The 14,951-nt window shown below is 46.7% G+C and overlaps 1 protein-coding gene across 5 annotated transcripts in view; it reads right to left on the reverse strand.

Moving 5' to 3' along the window:
• Nucleotides 1–14,951, reverse strand: part of PAX5 (paired box 5) — a 224,138-nt gene that overhangs the window by 103,238 nt on the left and 105,949 nt on the right. For 3 of the 5 annotated variants that reach the window (XM_039545495.1, XM_039545496.1, XM_039545499.1), the window contains exons 7-8: nucleotides 9,138–9,194; nucleotides 3,746–3,875 (exon numbers count right to left, since the gene is read on the reverse strand). In XM_039545495.1, the coding sequence (XP_039401429.1) occupies nucleotides 3,746–3,875; nucleotides 9,138–9,194 (187 nt within the window). The remainder of the gene's footprint in view (nucleotides 1–3,745; nucleotides 3,876–9,137; nucleotides 9,195–14,951) is intronic. The other 2 variants (XM_039545497.1, XM_039545498.1) reach the window with 1 other exon arrangement.

Genomic DNA, 14,951 nt, shown 5'->3' on the forward strand with positions numbered 1-14,951 from the left:
GCTGGAGCCAGTTTCCACTGGTTCGCGGGAACTGGTTGTTAAATTTAGAAACTCTTTTAGAACCGGTTGTAAAGGGCTTTTAAATTTAACAAAAGCTCCAGCAGCTGCCTGCCCTGCCCCTGGCCCCAGCTCACCTGGCTCCAGCTCTGCCTCTGCCTCCTCCTCTGAAGGCTCCCCCTCCAGCTTCCCGCCAATCAGCTGTTAGGGCGGGAAGCCTGGGAGGGCTGAGAAGGAAGCAGCAGCTTCCTGCAGGTGAGCTGGGGCAGGGGGCACAAGGAGGGCTCTAGGCGCCACGCGTCTCCAGGCAGCCCTGACTCTGACTCCGGCCTGGCCAGTGGCTCCGGGCTAGCCCCCGACTCCGGGCTGGCCCTAACTCCAGCCGGCTGGGCGGCACAGTTCCGGGCCAGCCCCCGATCCCCAACTCCGGCCTGGCCAGTGGCTCCGGGCTGGCCCTGACTCCGGCAGGCCGGGCAGCATGGCCCCAGGCCAGCCCCCGGACCCTGGGGTGGCCCCAGCCCTGACTCCAGCAGGCTGGGCAGCGCAGCCCCGGCCCAGCCCCCGGACCCTGGGGCAGCCCCGGCCCCCAACTCCAGCCCTGTGCCCGCGGCTCCCAGCCTCGACTCTGGGTGACGCGGTCCCCATCTCCAGGCAGCGCGGTAAGGGGGAGCAGGGAGGGGGTGTTGGATAGAGGGCAGGGGGTGGATTAGGGTCGGGACTCGGGGCGGTCAGAGGGCAGGGAACAGGGGAATTGAATGGGGGCAAGGGTCCTGGGGGGGCAGTCAGGAAGGACCCGGGGTTGGATGGGGCGGTGGGAGGCAGGCAGGGGCAGGGATTCCAGGGGCAGTTGGGACAGAGAGAAGAGGTGGTTGGATGGGGCAGGGGACCCGGGGGGCCATCAGGAATAAGAGGAGGGGTTGGATGGGGCGGCAGGGGGCAGTTGGGGACAGGGACGGGGGTTGGATGGGGCAGGCGTCCTGGGGGTGGGGTGTCAAGGAATGTGGGGGGTTGGATGGGGCAGGAGTCCCGGGGGGCGGGAGGGCACGACCCCCTCGTGAGGTGAGGAGGAGGGAAGTGGTTGTTAGTATTTTGGCAGCTCATCACTGATTAACACCCCAGCTTGTCACTCAACTAACTCCCCATCTAGACAAGCCCTTAGTCTTTCATAGTGCCTCATCCTACCACTGGCAAAGTGTAGGGCTCGGGTAGGTAGATATTCACTCAACATCCTCTCTGGGGAAGACTGATGCAGAGAAATATTTACCCCCTCTGCATTGTTCTTATCCTCCTTAATTGCTCCTTGGTGATCCACCCAACATCTCTGATTTTCTCAGCTTCACAGAATTTCTTGTTACTCATTTCTCTTTTTTCAACCACGTGCCCTCCTAATTTGCTTCTTACATTCTCCTTTAGCACCTATCACCTTAGCATGGAGGTGCTGAGCACCTGCAGGTAAATTAGACCTGCACAGTGCACTTCTATTCTGTTCTGTGGAGATGCTTACACCGCTCCCATCACCATGCTATTGAGCACCTCCCAATATTACATCAAACAGTCTAACCAACACATGCCACACATTTGTTCTCACAGCTTCTAGGAAGTTCTGCCTTTTTCCCCCTTCAACAACCATGGTTATGATGAGTGAACTGTGCTCTCAGGACTGGAATGACTCCCCTTGAATTCAATGGGCATTGGATCAGATCCTAAAAGCAATTTGATTTGTCTGATCTGCCATGGCAATTCCAGTCTCTGGCAGTGACCTGTACCTGGTGCTTCAGAGAAAGATATAAGAGGCTCTGTAGTGAGCAATTATGGAACAACCTGGCCAGAGGGAACACTGCTCCTAACTCCCATCACTCAGTGTTTGCCTTATGTACTGAAGCATGATGATTTATATTCCTCCCAATATATATGTGTATGTATAATGTGACAGGGTCAGGCCAGATGGCTACAGGAGAGTGATAGAAGGCAGATATATTAGCCCCAGGTTAAGTAGGTCCCCTTTCCCTGGGTAAGGTAATGGGGAAGGTTCCAGAACAATCACAAGCTTTCTGGAAACAATTAAGGCAGACAGGCTGATTAGAACACCTGCAGCCAATCAAGAAGCTGCTAGAATCAATCAAGGCAGGCTAATCAGGGCACCTGGGTTTAAAAAAGGAGCTCATTTCAGTTTGTGGTACATGTGTGAGGATCTGGGAGCAAGAGGCGCAAGGAGCTGAGAGTGAGAGGGTGTGGTGCTGCTGGAGGACTGAGGAGTACAAGCGTTATCAGACACCAGGAGGAAGGTCCTGTGGTGAGGATAAAGAAGGTGTTTGGAGGGGGCCATGGGGAAGTAGCCCAGGGAGGTGTAGCTGTCATGCAGCCGTTACAGGAGGCACTCTAGACAGCTGCAATCCACAGGGCCCTGGGCTGGAACCCGGAGTAGAGGGTGGGCCCGGGTTCCCCCCAAACCTCCCAACTCCTGATCAGACACAGGAGGAGCTGACCCAGACTGTGGGTTCCACCAGAGGGGAAGATCTCTGAGGTGAGCAAATCCGCCAATAAGCGCAGGACCCACCACGGTAGAGGAGGAACTTTGTCACTGTAGGTATATCCTACTTACTAGAAATGTGGATTTCCTCATTAACCATATAATTATATGATCTTATTTGAATCCTGCTAAGCTCTTGGCAATAAGTTCCCAAGGTTGATTCCACATTGCGCAGAAGTAACTCTGCATTAACTTGTGTTTTCAAAATTGTTCACAGACTCCACACGACTGCCGTGCTTTCAAGACAAGATGGCAGCAGCCTAAAAATGTCACAACATTCTGCTCAGCAGCTAAGGCCCAGATATTCAATGGTATTTAGGCACCTAATTCACACCGATTTCAAGGGGAGTTAGTACCTAAAATCCTTGGAGGAACTGGGCCAAAATGAAACTCCACAGTAGACAAAATGGAGGAAAATCTGAGGCTGAAATTTGGACTGTCACCAAGTGTCATGAAAAAAACAAAATAAAAAGTTTAAGGGTAGGTAAAATACACCCTTGAATTCTAGAGGCTCATGTACTAAGCCGTGAGTGATTCTTATGGGAAATATTTTGAGATTCTATTGCATTTTGTGCAGTCTAGTCCCAAGTGATGTAGCTGACTTAGCCGACGAATGTTATCAAAATCTAGTGGCCACTGGTCCCTAACCTCCGCTCAATGGCTATGACTGTTACACAAATACAGTTGACTTAACACTACTTGCTTCTTTTAAATGCCAAACCCTACAGCAAGAGTGGAATTCCAGAAGGGGTCCAAAGCATCTGTATTTGGAGGGATCGGATGCACCAGAAATTCAATCCAATCTGAAATACCATCAAAATTCAGGCCAGTCACAAATGCCAAACACTTTCATGATAAACAACCTGCAACACCCAAAGCAGAGACAAGTCCTCACTTTTTGTGACGTGTTGGTACTCGGGGTTTAGATTTGGAGGGCCAGAGCCTCCACTGGTGCAAACTGGTCTCGATCGACCAACTTAAAGGAAGCTTCTCTGATTTACACCAGCTGAGCGTCTGGGCCTGGAACTGCTTGAATGGCTATGAACTCACACCAATGTTGAGACTTTCTGAAAAGAATAGTGGCACTTCTTATGTTTATGTCTCTCTTATAAATGGCAGTGAGTTGCCAGGAGCAGCAAAATACCATTCAGCTCTTCCCCCAGTTGGCCAACAAACACATTCTTTTTCAACATATATCAGGCTCCCAAGATGTCTTACCTGTCACGATAGGGTAGGATTGTGGTCCTGGAACACTAGCTCCTAATTCTGCGGAAGTAGGGCTTGTTAAATTGGCCTTCATATCATCTAATCCACCAGCTAATGATGCCATGGCTGAATATTCTGTCGTCTGGAAAAGGAAGCAAGAGATAACTCAGAAATAGTATATTTGATATTCGACAACCTTTTTCTGATACATGCAGTATAACACAATTACATACAAATGCAAAAAAAAACAACCCCTAAGCCTTTTGTTCTATTAGATTAGCCATGTGAAAGGCAAAGAACATTTAAAGTGTGCTGCTACAGCTGTCATTACTAACCCACGCTACGTGTGTCTGATCTTTGTCTCTGCTGCTTTGGTAGAACAAAAAATGTTTTGTTTTGTTTTTTTTACTAAAAGGATCCAAGATTATTATTGTGAAGCAACAAAATCTTTCAGTGTGGCAGCATCTTGTAGACCAAAGTTGGTGACTATAACTGTTGACAGTAAGTCATTTGCCTGTTACAGTTCAGTAATAGTTCATGGTAACACAATCAGAATGTTCTCGTTCCACTAATCACACTTGTAGAGAAAGACATGCCCATAGAGAAGACGGAAGCAGAAATGTTTTGCAACCACATCCCACTGAAGAACACAGTAGTTCCTTCAAGTTGTAAGCAATGAAGCGCACTTAGGCAAACCTAGTTCTGCAAGCAGGGGCTCACGGTCAGCCTTGGAACCACATCTCCCAAAGCATTTCCAATGCCAAATTTATTTTAAAATAAATAAGATCGAGTGTCACCTGGGTATATTAAAGATCCACCAATCTCATATGGGAAACTTTAAACATCTAGGGCCAGAGCCTCCGACGGCTCCACCGAAGTAAGATTGACAACGGCCATTGATGCCTTTAAAAGCCAATGGAGCTCTGACAGTTCACAGCAGCTGGGGATCTGGCCCTATATTTAGAAAGAATTCTGCGTATGTGGCAGAACGTTTATCTGCAGTTCCCTCCTCCCGTAATTTTCAGGGCCATTTACATAAAACTAGAATCTGCTTTTTTGAGTTCATCTTCCCTCAACGCCATGCTCCCGTATTTGTGAGATTATAACCCTGTGCAGAGCAATCGGGGGTTATGATTTCGATGAAGAATAAGTAGTAGTAACAAATAAACTTAAAAACTGGGGTGATTTAGCACTGCACTACTGCAGTTTAAGCCACTGTAACCGCATTGCAACACTGGAGTAATGCAGTGGTGAAATAGGCCCCATATATTTTCAAGGCACTCTATAAATTCCTTTTAAAATGTTAATAATGTAAGGAGAAATGCAGAAAATATCTTGTGTAAACATGATTGCTCCTAAATACAAAAATTTGTCAAAGTTATCGGTGAGCCATTAGATGGTTTCAGTGCATGGTCTGAGACAGAAAGCTCAGCTTAGGGTTTGGTATAAATATCAGGGTTTGTCTATATTTGTGTCTCTGTAACACAGTTGTTATTAAAATTAGCAGGAATTCATACTGATAACCCAGTAATGGCAGGTTCACGCTCCTCTTGAAGAGCAGGCTTCAGATGCAAGCTGCACAAGGCGCCAGAGTCACCTGGCATCGTTACGGGCTGCCCCCAGGGAGCACTTGCCGGCGGGTGTGCCAAATATTTTTTGCCAAGTTTACCACTGCTGGTGACACCATCGTGGTATCTTGCCAGAGAATCAATTGTGTGATACTCTCTGGGTTCAAGATTTTTCAGCCAGGTGAAAATACTAAGGCATAACCCCACATGTCCTGTCTCCTTCATTTTTCAGAGTCTTCTGCGCCCCCTTGAGTCTGAAACGCTCCTTGTCTCGACACATCTGTGGGTGCGCCTATCTGCTCATCAACACTTCCTCAATAGTGCTGCGTACACCACTACTTCCACTCCACGGCATCCATGCCTTCATCTTCTCTAGCCTTGATTATTAAAACCCTATCACATCCCCTAATCCTTCAGAGGGTCCTAAATACCACTGCCGATCTTCTCATGTTGTTGTCTTGTAAGGATGTACAGTGCCTCTGAAAACTAATTTGCTGGAGTAATAAGCACTGCAGTATGGGACTGTGTGAGCAGTTTGGCACAGGGAAACCCTGACTTCTTGAAGTCAAGTTGTGCTTTAGCATATTCTGAAAAGGAGAAGAGAGCACGCAAAATGTCCTCCGAAAAAGTAGCATTTATTTAATACGTGCTGTTACAGTAGAGTACATAGATCTGCCCTGTTCAGTGGTTAGAATCCTTCTTTCACTAGAAAGAGCTGAAGTTGATTATAATGTTGATGACAGTTCACTTAAAGGCACAGTACTGATGCAGCTTAATGCTTACCTATAGCGCTTTGGGTACGTCTGCACTGCAATCACGGGTGTGACTGCAGCAGGTGTAGACATACCTGAGCTAGTTCTAATCTAACTAGATTAGGTACCAATAGCAGCACGGGTTTCAGCATGGGATGAACAAGCCCATCCGGGATCCTGGGTATGTATTTGGACAACTAGCCCATGCTGAAGTCTGTGCTGCCAAGACATCACTGCTAGCGGTACCCAAGTTGGTTCTGATAGATCTACTCCTGCTGCAATCACACCTCTGACTGTAGTGCAGACAAACTCTGCAATGAGTATAACGAGCACCATTAACACTTTGTAAAAAGAGTTATCGTCTGAAGCTGCCTGATGTAAAACGTCAAGCTGTGCCAACGTATTGAGCCAAATTCAGACCTAGTATAAATGGATGCACTTCTACTGACCCAGTTACAGCTGGTCTAAATTTGGCCAACTCTCAGCAATAATGCTACAGATTTCTATGCTAGCAGCATGGTTTCCACTACTATTGCCACTGCACTTGCAACTGATATGTTCACTGTCAGCAAAATGAAAGTTTTACGGGCCCGGGAACTGTCTACAATGCTTATACACTTTACCTTTCTTCTCCTTTCACTTTATTGGACCTACAACCTCTAGTAACTGGTTTTGGAACAAGAAATATCAGGATTAGACCTCACATTAACTATAATTACCCAAAAACATAACAGCAAACAAGGCTTATCAAACAAGCAGACTATTTTCTACACTCCCAGTAACAGAAGCCTTAAACTTTGTACAAGAATTGGTACCAATAACTACAAACTTTTACTGTAGCTAAGAGTTTTTGCACAGAACTCACTGTTTGCCCCACTCAAACAGCCTTGGAAAGTCAGCAGGTATTTTCCCACTACTTCACACCGTGTCTGTAAAGATGCACCTGGTGCCAATGTTGCTCTTTTTGACTGCAGCATAGAAAGTTTATTGATAACTTCCTAACTGGAGGACAATGGAACAGTAGGACAATGGAACTGACTGCCTGGGGAGGTCATGCAAGCTCCTTCACTGGAGATTTTCCAAAGGAGGCTGTAGCCATCTGTCTTGGATGGTTTAGACCCAACAAATCCTGCATCTTGGCAGGGACTCTTGATGACTCTTGTGGTGCATTGTAACCCTATGGGTCTGGAGTGCCTATCTTAGCCTACAAAATAGGATATACCAAAGTTGCTGCACTGGCCAGAGTTTTGAGACACCTTCTGCAGGTTGGAACAATTGAAGCTACTACTGCCTTTAAGGAAAACGTGGGTGGAAATTCATCACTAACTCAGCCCAGGATGGCAGAATAAGGAGAAGGCAAAGGTGGCTTTAGCCTTCCGTGTTCAGGGGCTGGCTAGCCTGTTACAGGTTAGAGCAGCCTCAGCGCGGTCCAAGCTTGCACCTAGCCTGGGGCCCCAGGGGCTCTTTCAGCGGCTGGGAATAGCCAGAATGCAGTGGTGTTCCAGCCATGCCCCCATTCCCAGGGGACTGCTCTTGACGCTCACCCTACACCAGGGGCTGCGGGATGATACAGAGCCATGACACCACTGGGGAGCCCCCTACATTGTGGAAATTCCTCTGGGGCTGTGACTGCCAACTTTACAGGCCTGTTGCTATGGCCTGGCCAGCACAAAGGCCCTGAACTGAGAGATCTGCCAGCAACACCTACCCATGTTTGTTGGTACTCGAGGCAAGAGGAATATGGATAAAGCCTCAGTCAGAAAAAGCATAGTCCTTTATCACATCATGAGTAACACAGCTGCCTGCTGGTCAATGGCTTTTCCACTTGTCCCCTCAGAAAGCAATGTGCCCAAACAAAGAGAGAAGAACATTAACTGCTGTATGGGTTTTCCCCAAAACAGCAGCTGCTAGGAGACTGTGGCTACATGGCAGCACTCTTGATGGCGCCCACTATTGTGCTCAGCGTTCCTGCGTTTCATGGCAGTACGCTCCATATGCGCATGCCTAGCATGTGCTGGTACCAGGCCAAGCCAGCTGTGATGAAATGAACAACGCCCATCTCGTGCCAGGTTTAGACTGGCATTTACCACTGTTCGTACGGCTTTGGAAACGGAAAGTACAATAGTCCTGGAAAAAGCAGTTCACGCTGCAGAGCTGTAGGGTATGTTAACAAGCCAGTTAAACAACTGGAGCCAACATTTGCCTCAATAGAAGCTAAGAATTTGGAGTACAGAGCAGAAAGAGAGCCTCTATTTTCTAAACCCAAAAGAGTCCAAACTTAAATTCCCCTCATTCCTTGCAGAACCCAGGTGCATTAAGCTCTGGGGCTGATTATAATTATTATTACTTCATACAGCAGCATTGTGGGTCCAGCACTTCACAAACAAGTAAGAACAGGGGATCCTCTTCCCCGCCAAGCTTATCACACACACGCACGGCAAAGAGACACACAGAAAGAGCAGGCAGTCCTAATAACACTGATGGTTCCAAGTCAGTCCCTAAAGAAAAGGTTAGTTTCTGTGTTCTGCAGCTGGGGCTGGTATTGGAACACTAGAGCCTTGGACGTGCATGTAACCACCACTGAACAAAACAAGGGCTTTGTCACATGGGGTGGGCCTTTTATCATCTTTTCTGCTCCCTCTTCCGCGCACACAGCGCATCACTGCCATACATCCCGCCATGAAGCCAAAAAAGGCAAAGCTTGCTAAACTAACAGCTCTTGGAGGGGCTTTTCCTCTCACCATCAAGAATGAAGATCCTTCCTCCTCCTGAATTTTGTGACTGTATCAGAAATTCATCCCTACTAACCCTAACCATTGATTATTCATAATTAGTAGCCAAAAATCTTAGTTACATTCTAGAATTGTGCTGCCGTGGGGACTGATCATTAATCTAAGAATGTTGCTTCTTTGTTTTTTTCTAGTTGCAACACAGCCCCATGGTCTCTCGGCTAGGAATAGCCAGGGAAAGAAAATACCCAACCTACCCAGGTACAACCAAAGAACCCCTGCATAATTGGGGAAACCCAACCAGCTTGATACCTGAAAAAGCATGAGTCGGGTGTTTGGTACCCTAAGAAATTACCTGAAAAATGACTGCCTGGGGTTGCACCAAGTATTGTCTCATCAGCATGGAGCACCACTGCCATAGCATGAAGGAGAAAGAAAACACAGAAATGTAAGAAGGAGAATATATAAAAGGAGAGCAGTGAGAAAAAAAAAAGCTTCTGAACTATAATGTGAGATTTCTCTCTGCATCCCTCTCCCCCAACCCATCTACATCAGGAGGATGGGATGTTGTGTACGCTGCAGATTGACTAACAGTAGCAACCTGCCTGGTGCATCCATGCCTGAGAGATGGGCATTCTGTCTAAAGGGAAATGAACAAAGAGATACCACTGTCTGGACTGAATAAGGTCTGTCTGTAACAACACCAGCAGCAGCACCAAAGAGACGTTCTGCATATTTGCAGGAAGTCACAGGCCAAGTGTTTGTATTTACACAGCATTACATTTGATCAGAGGACATAGTCGTTGTTTACAAACAGTTAACTCTTACAATACCTGTTTGATAAAAGTAGTACCAGGCCTCTCTTACAAAAGGGAAACTGAGGCACAGAGTGCCACATTTACTGCTGGCACAGGTAGGGCAATCCCCTTGCCTTTAATGGAGTGGTACCTTCTTATGCCTGTAGCCAACTGGGCTCAGAGAGTTCAAGTGACTTTCCCAAAGTGATAAAAATCAGGAGCAGAGCCTGGAGCAGTCTGGGTTTCTTGACTTCACCCTCAGAAGAAAACAGCAGTTTTCCCCAGAGCTACTCTTCCAGTCCCCAAGAAGTAAAGGATTTTCCCTGACACCCGCCAACCTTTTATTGTGTATACTTCCACCTGTACGCAAACAGCTTTCATGTGCCTGTGTAATCCTTCCCACTTCAGGGTGATGAGGAAACACATAAGTTTTCCACATGCTTAAGGGCCTTTGGAAAAAACCACAATCACTAGCCATTTTTGCAAGTGATACTCCTGCTGGCTTCCATTTCTCTGCTTCACTTTCAGGGTTAGATTCTCAGCTGGTGTAAACTGGCACAGCTTCACTGATGTCAACACAGCTACACCGATTCACACCAGATGAGAACCTGGTCCTAAGTCCCTTTTCTGTTCTGTGACATGCCCAATCACTATTCTATGTCATGAGAAGCACCTGGGCCTAGATGTAGGGTGACCAGACAGCAAGTGTGAAAAATCAGGATGGGGTGAGGGGTAATAGGGGCCTATATAAGAGAAAGGCTCAAAAACTGGGACTGTCCCTATAAAATCAGGACATCTGGTCACCCTATCTAGATGCTGGGTGGAGGAGGAAAAGAAGTTACAAAGGCAGGATGGTGAAGACTCAACCAGCACTTTGGTTTTAAGAACATCCTTCCTGTGACACATGCTTTCAGGCGATGGAAGCATGCTGTGGAGTCTGGCCTTGGAGACATAGGTCAAATAATACTCAGGGGCGGCTCTAGGCACCAGCGGGCCAAGCGCCCGCTTGGGGCGGCATCCTGGGGAGGGCGGCATTTGGCCCCGGTGGAGCTCCCGCCGGCATGCCAGCGGCAGGTCCACCGGAGCCCGGGACGAGTGGACCTGCCGCAGTCATGCCTGCGGCGGGTCTCGTCTTACCGCGGCTCCGGTGGAGCTCCCGCCGGCATGACAGCGGCAGGTCCGCTCGGCCCGGGCTCCGGTGGACCGGCCGCCGGCATGACCGCGCAGGTCCGCTCGTCCCGGCTCCGTGGACCTGCCGCCGGCATGCCAGCGGCAGCTCCACCGGAGCCAAATGCCGCCCTCCCCAGGATGCCGGAGCCGCGGGAAGAGGGGACCCGCCGCGGGACTGGGGAAGGGCGGCACAGCGCTCCGCGCTGCTTGGGGCAGCCTACTTTGTAGAGCCGCCCCTGATAATACTGCCAGTATCCTACATTCTAACCTTTCATTTAAAATAACCCTTTGGTGTTAAAGACTGAAGACAGCTCAGAGGTTAGATTTCCTACCAGTACTTCTCCACTGGTTTCGAATTCACTCCGCATTCTTTTTTTACCATGAGATAGAACCAAAATTAGTAGCAATACATATCTCATTACCACAACTGACTTTCTACAGCAGCTGGCCAGTTCAAAATAGGCAAAGAATATTAACGCAGTTATCTACATTACTCCAGTGAATACAGGTAAGGATATCATTTGCCTTTCTGAGTTGAGCTTTCCCACAGGCACTCTGTAGAAAGGTGGGGCGGGGGTTCTGTACAGAGGCCATTCACTTATATCGTGCATAGAGTTCTAAGGAGCTGAAGCTCCTTGGATGATCCAAACTACTCAGCTGGGATTTTTCTGACCATGGCTGAAGTGGTATAATGTACATAGCTCTTATGTACTGTCCTTAATATGCTCTCATTGCACAATCATCTATGAGACGTTGACGATGAATACATTTCAGCCATGTTCAAAGCATGTTCAACTATAGCAGTGCAATACTCTTCATATGCAAACTCTAGGACTTGGTCTTCATGTCCCAGCTCCACTCCTGCCCCCAATTTTGGACTGTGACACCTCAGTTTTCTTCTTTACCTTGACTTGTGGTCCTAGATTTCCACAGAGTCAGCTTTCCTCAGTTATTTATGTCTACTTCCTTCGACGAGACAGGAAGGAAGGAGCCTTTACTTTTAATTTCCTTTGGTCTTTAAGCTACTTTTAATTCCTCTGTCCTTTCCTGCACCTATCTGGGGGAATATTTTGGTTGGGCTGCCTGTGAAAGAGTACAGATCTTGTACTATGTGGTGAACTTCCACAGTTAACACCTAAATGGGTTTTTTTTAAACACTCCTTAGTGCCACACTAGGTCTTTTCCCAGTTTGTTTGTTGGAAAAAAGTGAAGGAAGATGAGGGATGGCAGCCTTGCTACTACTGTTCTTCAAGAGTTATTCTATGAATGAGCCAATACACTAGTGCCGGTGGCCACAGCAGCTGTAGCTGGGGTGATATAGACCTTTGTGGGTGCACACTGAGTTAGGGTTGGTGAGAAAGAGTGGCAGTGGCCAACTTTCTCTTGAGTGATTTTCTTTTTGATGCAGCTATTGGAATTTTATCCCAGAGTAGCATACTAAGCAGGGGTCCGGGGGAAAGGTGGCTTCCCTGAAGTGTATCAACCCCGAACAAAGAAAGATGAGAGAAAACTGGACTAGAACACCTGGCTGGAACACCTTCAGTCTCATGTTATATTGGCTGGGATTACTGTGATGTATTACTGTGATCCAGGTCGAGTGGTAGGGGAAAAGTGCTAAAATTAAATGTTTTCCCTTTTTTCCCCTCCTACGTATTTTGCATTCTGAAAATATGTAACCTTGTCAGAAGACCAAGTGATGGGAGGAAAGGAAAGGGATGTCTCGTTTGCACTGAAAGTAACCATTTAAAGGCGCTACACAGAACTCAGACGGACACACATGCTTTGCTTTTCTCAGCTGCTCAATATTCCAAACCACAACTCTGAAAAATTAAATAAACCAACTGATATTTCTTCATTCCTTTGTATTGTATAGGTGCCTTTTGTTGTTGGGAACATGGTAGTGTGAAAGGAAATCAGTGTACAATATGCTAGCAGGTTGAACTGTCAAAATACAAAAATAATCCAAGTGATTTGTGGTCTTTTTGTTGCTGTTTTGTGCCTACAGAATCTGTCCTTTTGCCCTCCCTTTCAGCTAATGATGTGCAGTAAGATACAGTGATGCACTCGGGGCCTTTCCCTGTAAAAAGCCACACTGCTGCTGCTTCTCTATCTTCTCAAGGATAGACGTTGACTTGGTGGTGTCATCACGGTGCATCATGAATGGTGTATAAGAAAATTCCGTGCCCAATTCTACATACTCATGGTTAACCTGGTCCCTTGGCTGGCATATTTTGTACAAGCCCCTGGCACTCAACCTGGACATATCCAATTTAAAAAAAAAACAAAAAACCCAACACACACCATGACTAGAAGTGCTGAGACCAAAACACCTCTGAAAACTCATTGTTACTTGTTTCTCTCTTTCATCCAACCCATGCTCAAAGATTCTTAGGACACCTTCCACCAGGCAGTCGGCTAGCTGAAGTCTTTGGGGGAAAACAGATCTTCTTTGGAGCCTTCCAAGGGGAGTAGTGGGCTCAAAAGACATATCTGGCTTCAAGACTAAGCTTGATAAGTTTATGGAGGGGATGGTATGATGGGATAGCCTAATTTTGGCAATTAATTGATCTTTGACTATTAGCAGTAATATGCCCAATGGCTTGTGATGGGATGTTAGATGGGGTGGGATCTGAGCTACTACAGACAATTCTTTCTTGGGTGATGGCTGGTGAGTCTTGCCCACATGCTCAGGGTTTAGCTGATCGCCATATTTGGGGTCGGGAAGGAATTTTCCTTCAGGGCAGATTGGCAGAGGCCCTGGAGGTTTTTTGCCTTCCTCTGCAGCGTGGGACATGTGTCACTTGCTCTGCACCTTGATTTTCTGCACCTTGAGGTCTTTAAGCCACAATTTGAGGACTTCAATAACTCAGACATAGGTCAGGAGTTTGTTACAGGAGTGAGTGGGTGAGATTCTGTGGCCTGCTTTGTGCAGGAGGTCGGACTAGATGATCATAATGGTCCCTTCTGACCTTAAAGTCTATGTGTCTATAAGACACACACACACACACACACACACACACACACGGAATGGAGACTTGGATTTGGTCAACAAGATCTGCCTCCATGCTCTTTCCCAAAACCAAAAGACAACATCTCTAGGGTTTTCCTAGCCGCCCACCACCATCCACTGATCTAATATGGCTATGGAACTACCGTCATTTTCATTAGAAGGGCTAGAACTTAACACAGTCATGTCAGAGTGTCACAATGCAGGAAGAATAAACAAATAAAGGTAGAACTAACAAGCAGTGGGCACACTTTCCACAGAAGCCCTATGTCAGACTCACAAAGGGGGAGGGGGAAATGTAACGTTCGACATGGTTCAGAGACTTTAATCCAAAGCAGCTCTAATTAATCTCCCCAGCTTTTCGGAGGCCCAGTACCACATGCGGCTGTATGGGCATCAGTGCAATTCTGTCTTAAATTTTATGGGAATGGAAATTTCATTGCAAAACACTCCTCCTGCCCTCCCTTGGATGTGAAGTGGGAAGGGAGCTGAAGAGCTGTATATCAAACTGTATTCGCTGCCCCACTGCCCCATCATTTGATTATTTACATCACATTTTCTACTCTGCCTAGCACTATCCCCAAACCCAATTCTTCTTTGGGGTAAATGCTATATACACAGTCCATCAGGGATGAACTCCAATTTTCCTTTGTTTTAGTCAACACTTGGTAGTGACTCTTTAGAAAGGGATGAAAGTTTGATTTCAAGTGATGGAATCATCTTTTCTTACTATGAACAAAATATTTTATAAAGCTCTCTTTTATAGACTAGGTTTTAAAAAATTAACAGCTGTGCTTCATTTTAACCCACATCCAATTAGAACTGGGGCAAACCCCAGAGATCTCCCTAGAAAAGTGGGAATTATTTAATGCACCTTGCCAGGATCACATTTACTCTGATACTTCAGAATAACTGACCTGTTTTTGACCTAAACCTTCAGATTATTTGCATGCTGGAAATATATGCTGCATTTGACTGTTTCATACTGAAATCCACAAACACACATCGTTACTCTCAGCTCTGCTACCGGAACCCCAAATCCAATCTAAATGCCTAGAATTTACCTGTTGTTTTTCTTTTATACATATAAATAGCTGCATTTCCATTCTCTCTTTGTTTCTCATTTTCATTTTGTTCTAATATCTGCATGTAAATGTCTGAAAATAGCATCTGTAATTGAGGATTATGAAGTATA

The sequence above is a fragment of the Mauremys reevesii genome, linkage group 6, assembly GCF_016161935.1.
Source record: "Mauremys reevesii isolate NIE-2019 linkage group 6, ASM1616193v1, whole genome shotgun sequence".
NCBI classification, from domain to species: domain Eukaryota; kingdom Metazoa; phylum Chordata; order Testudines; family Geoemydidae; genus Mauremys; species Mauremys reevesii.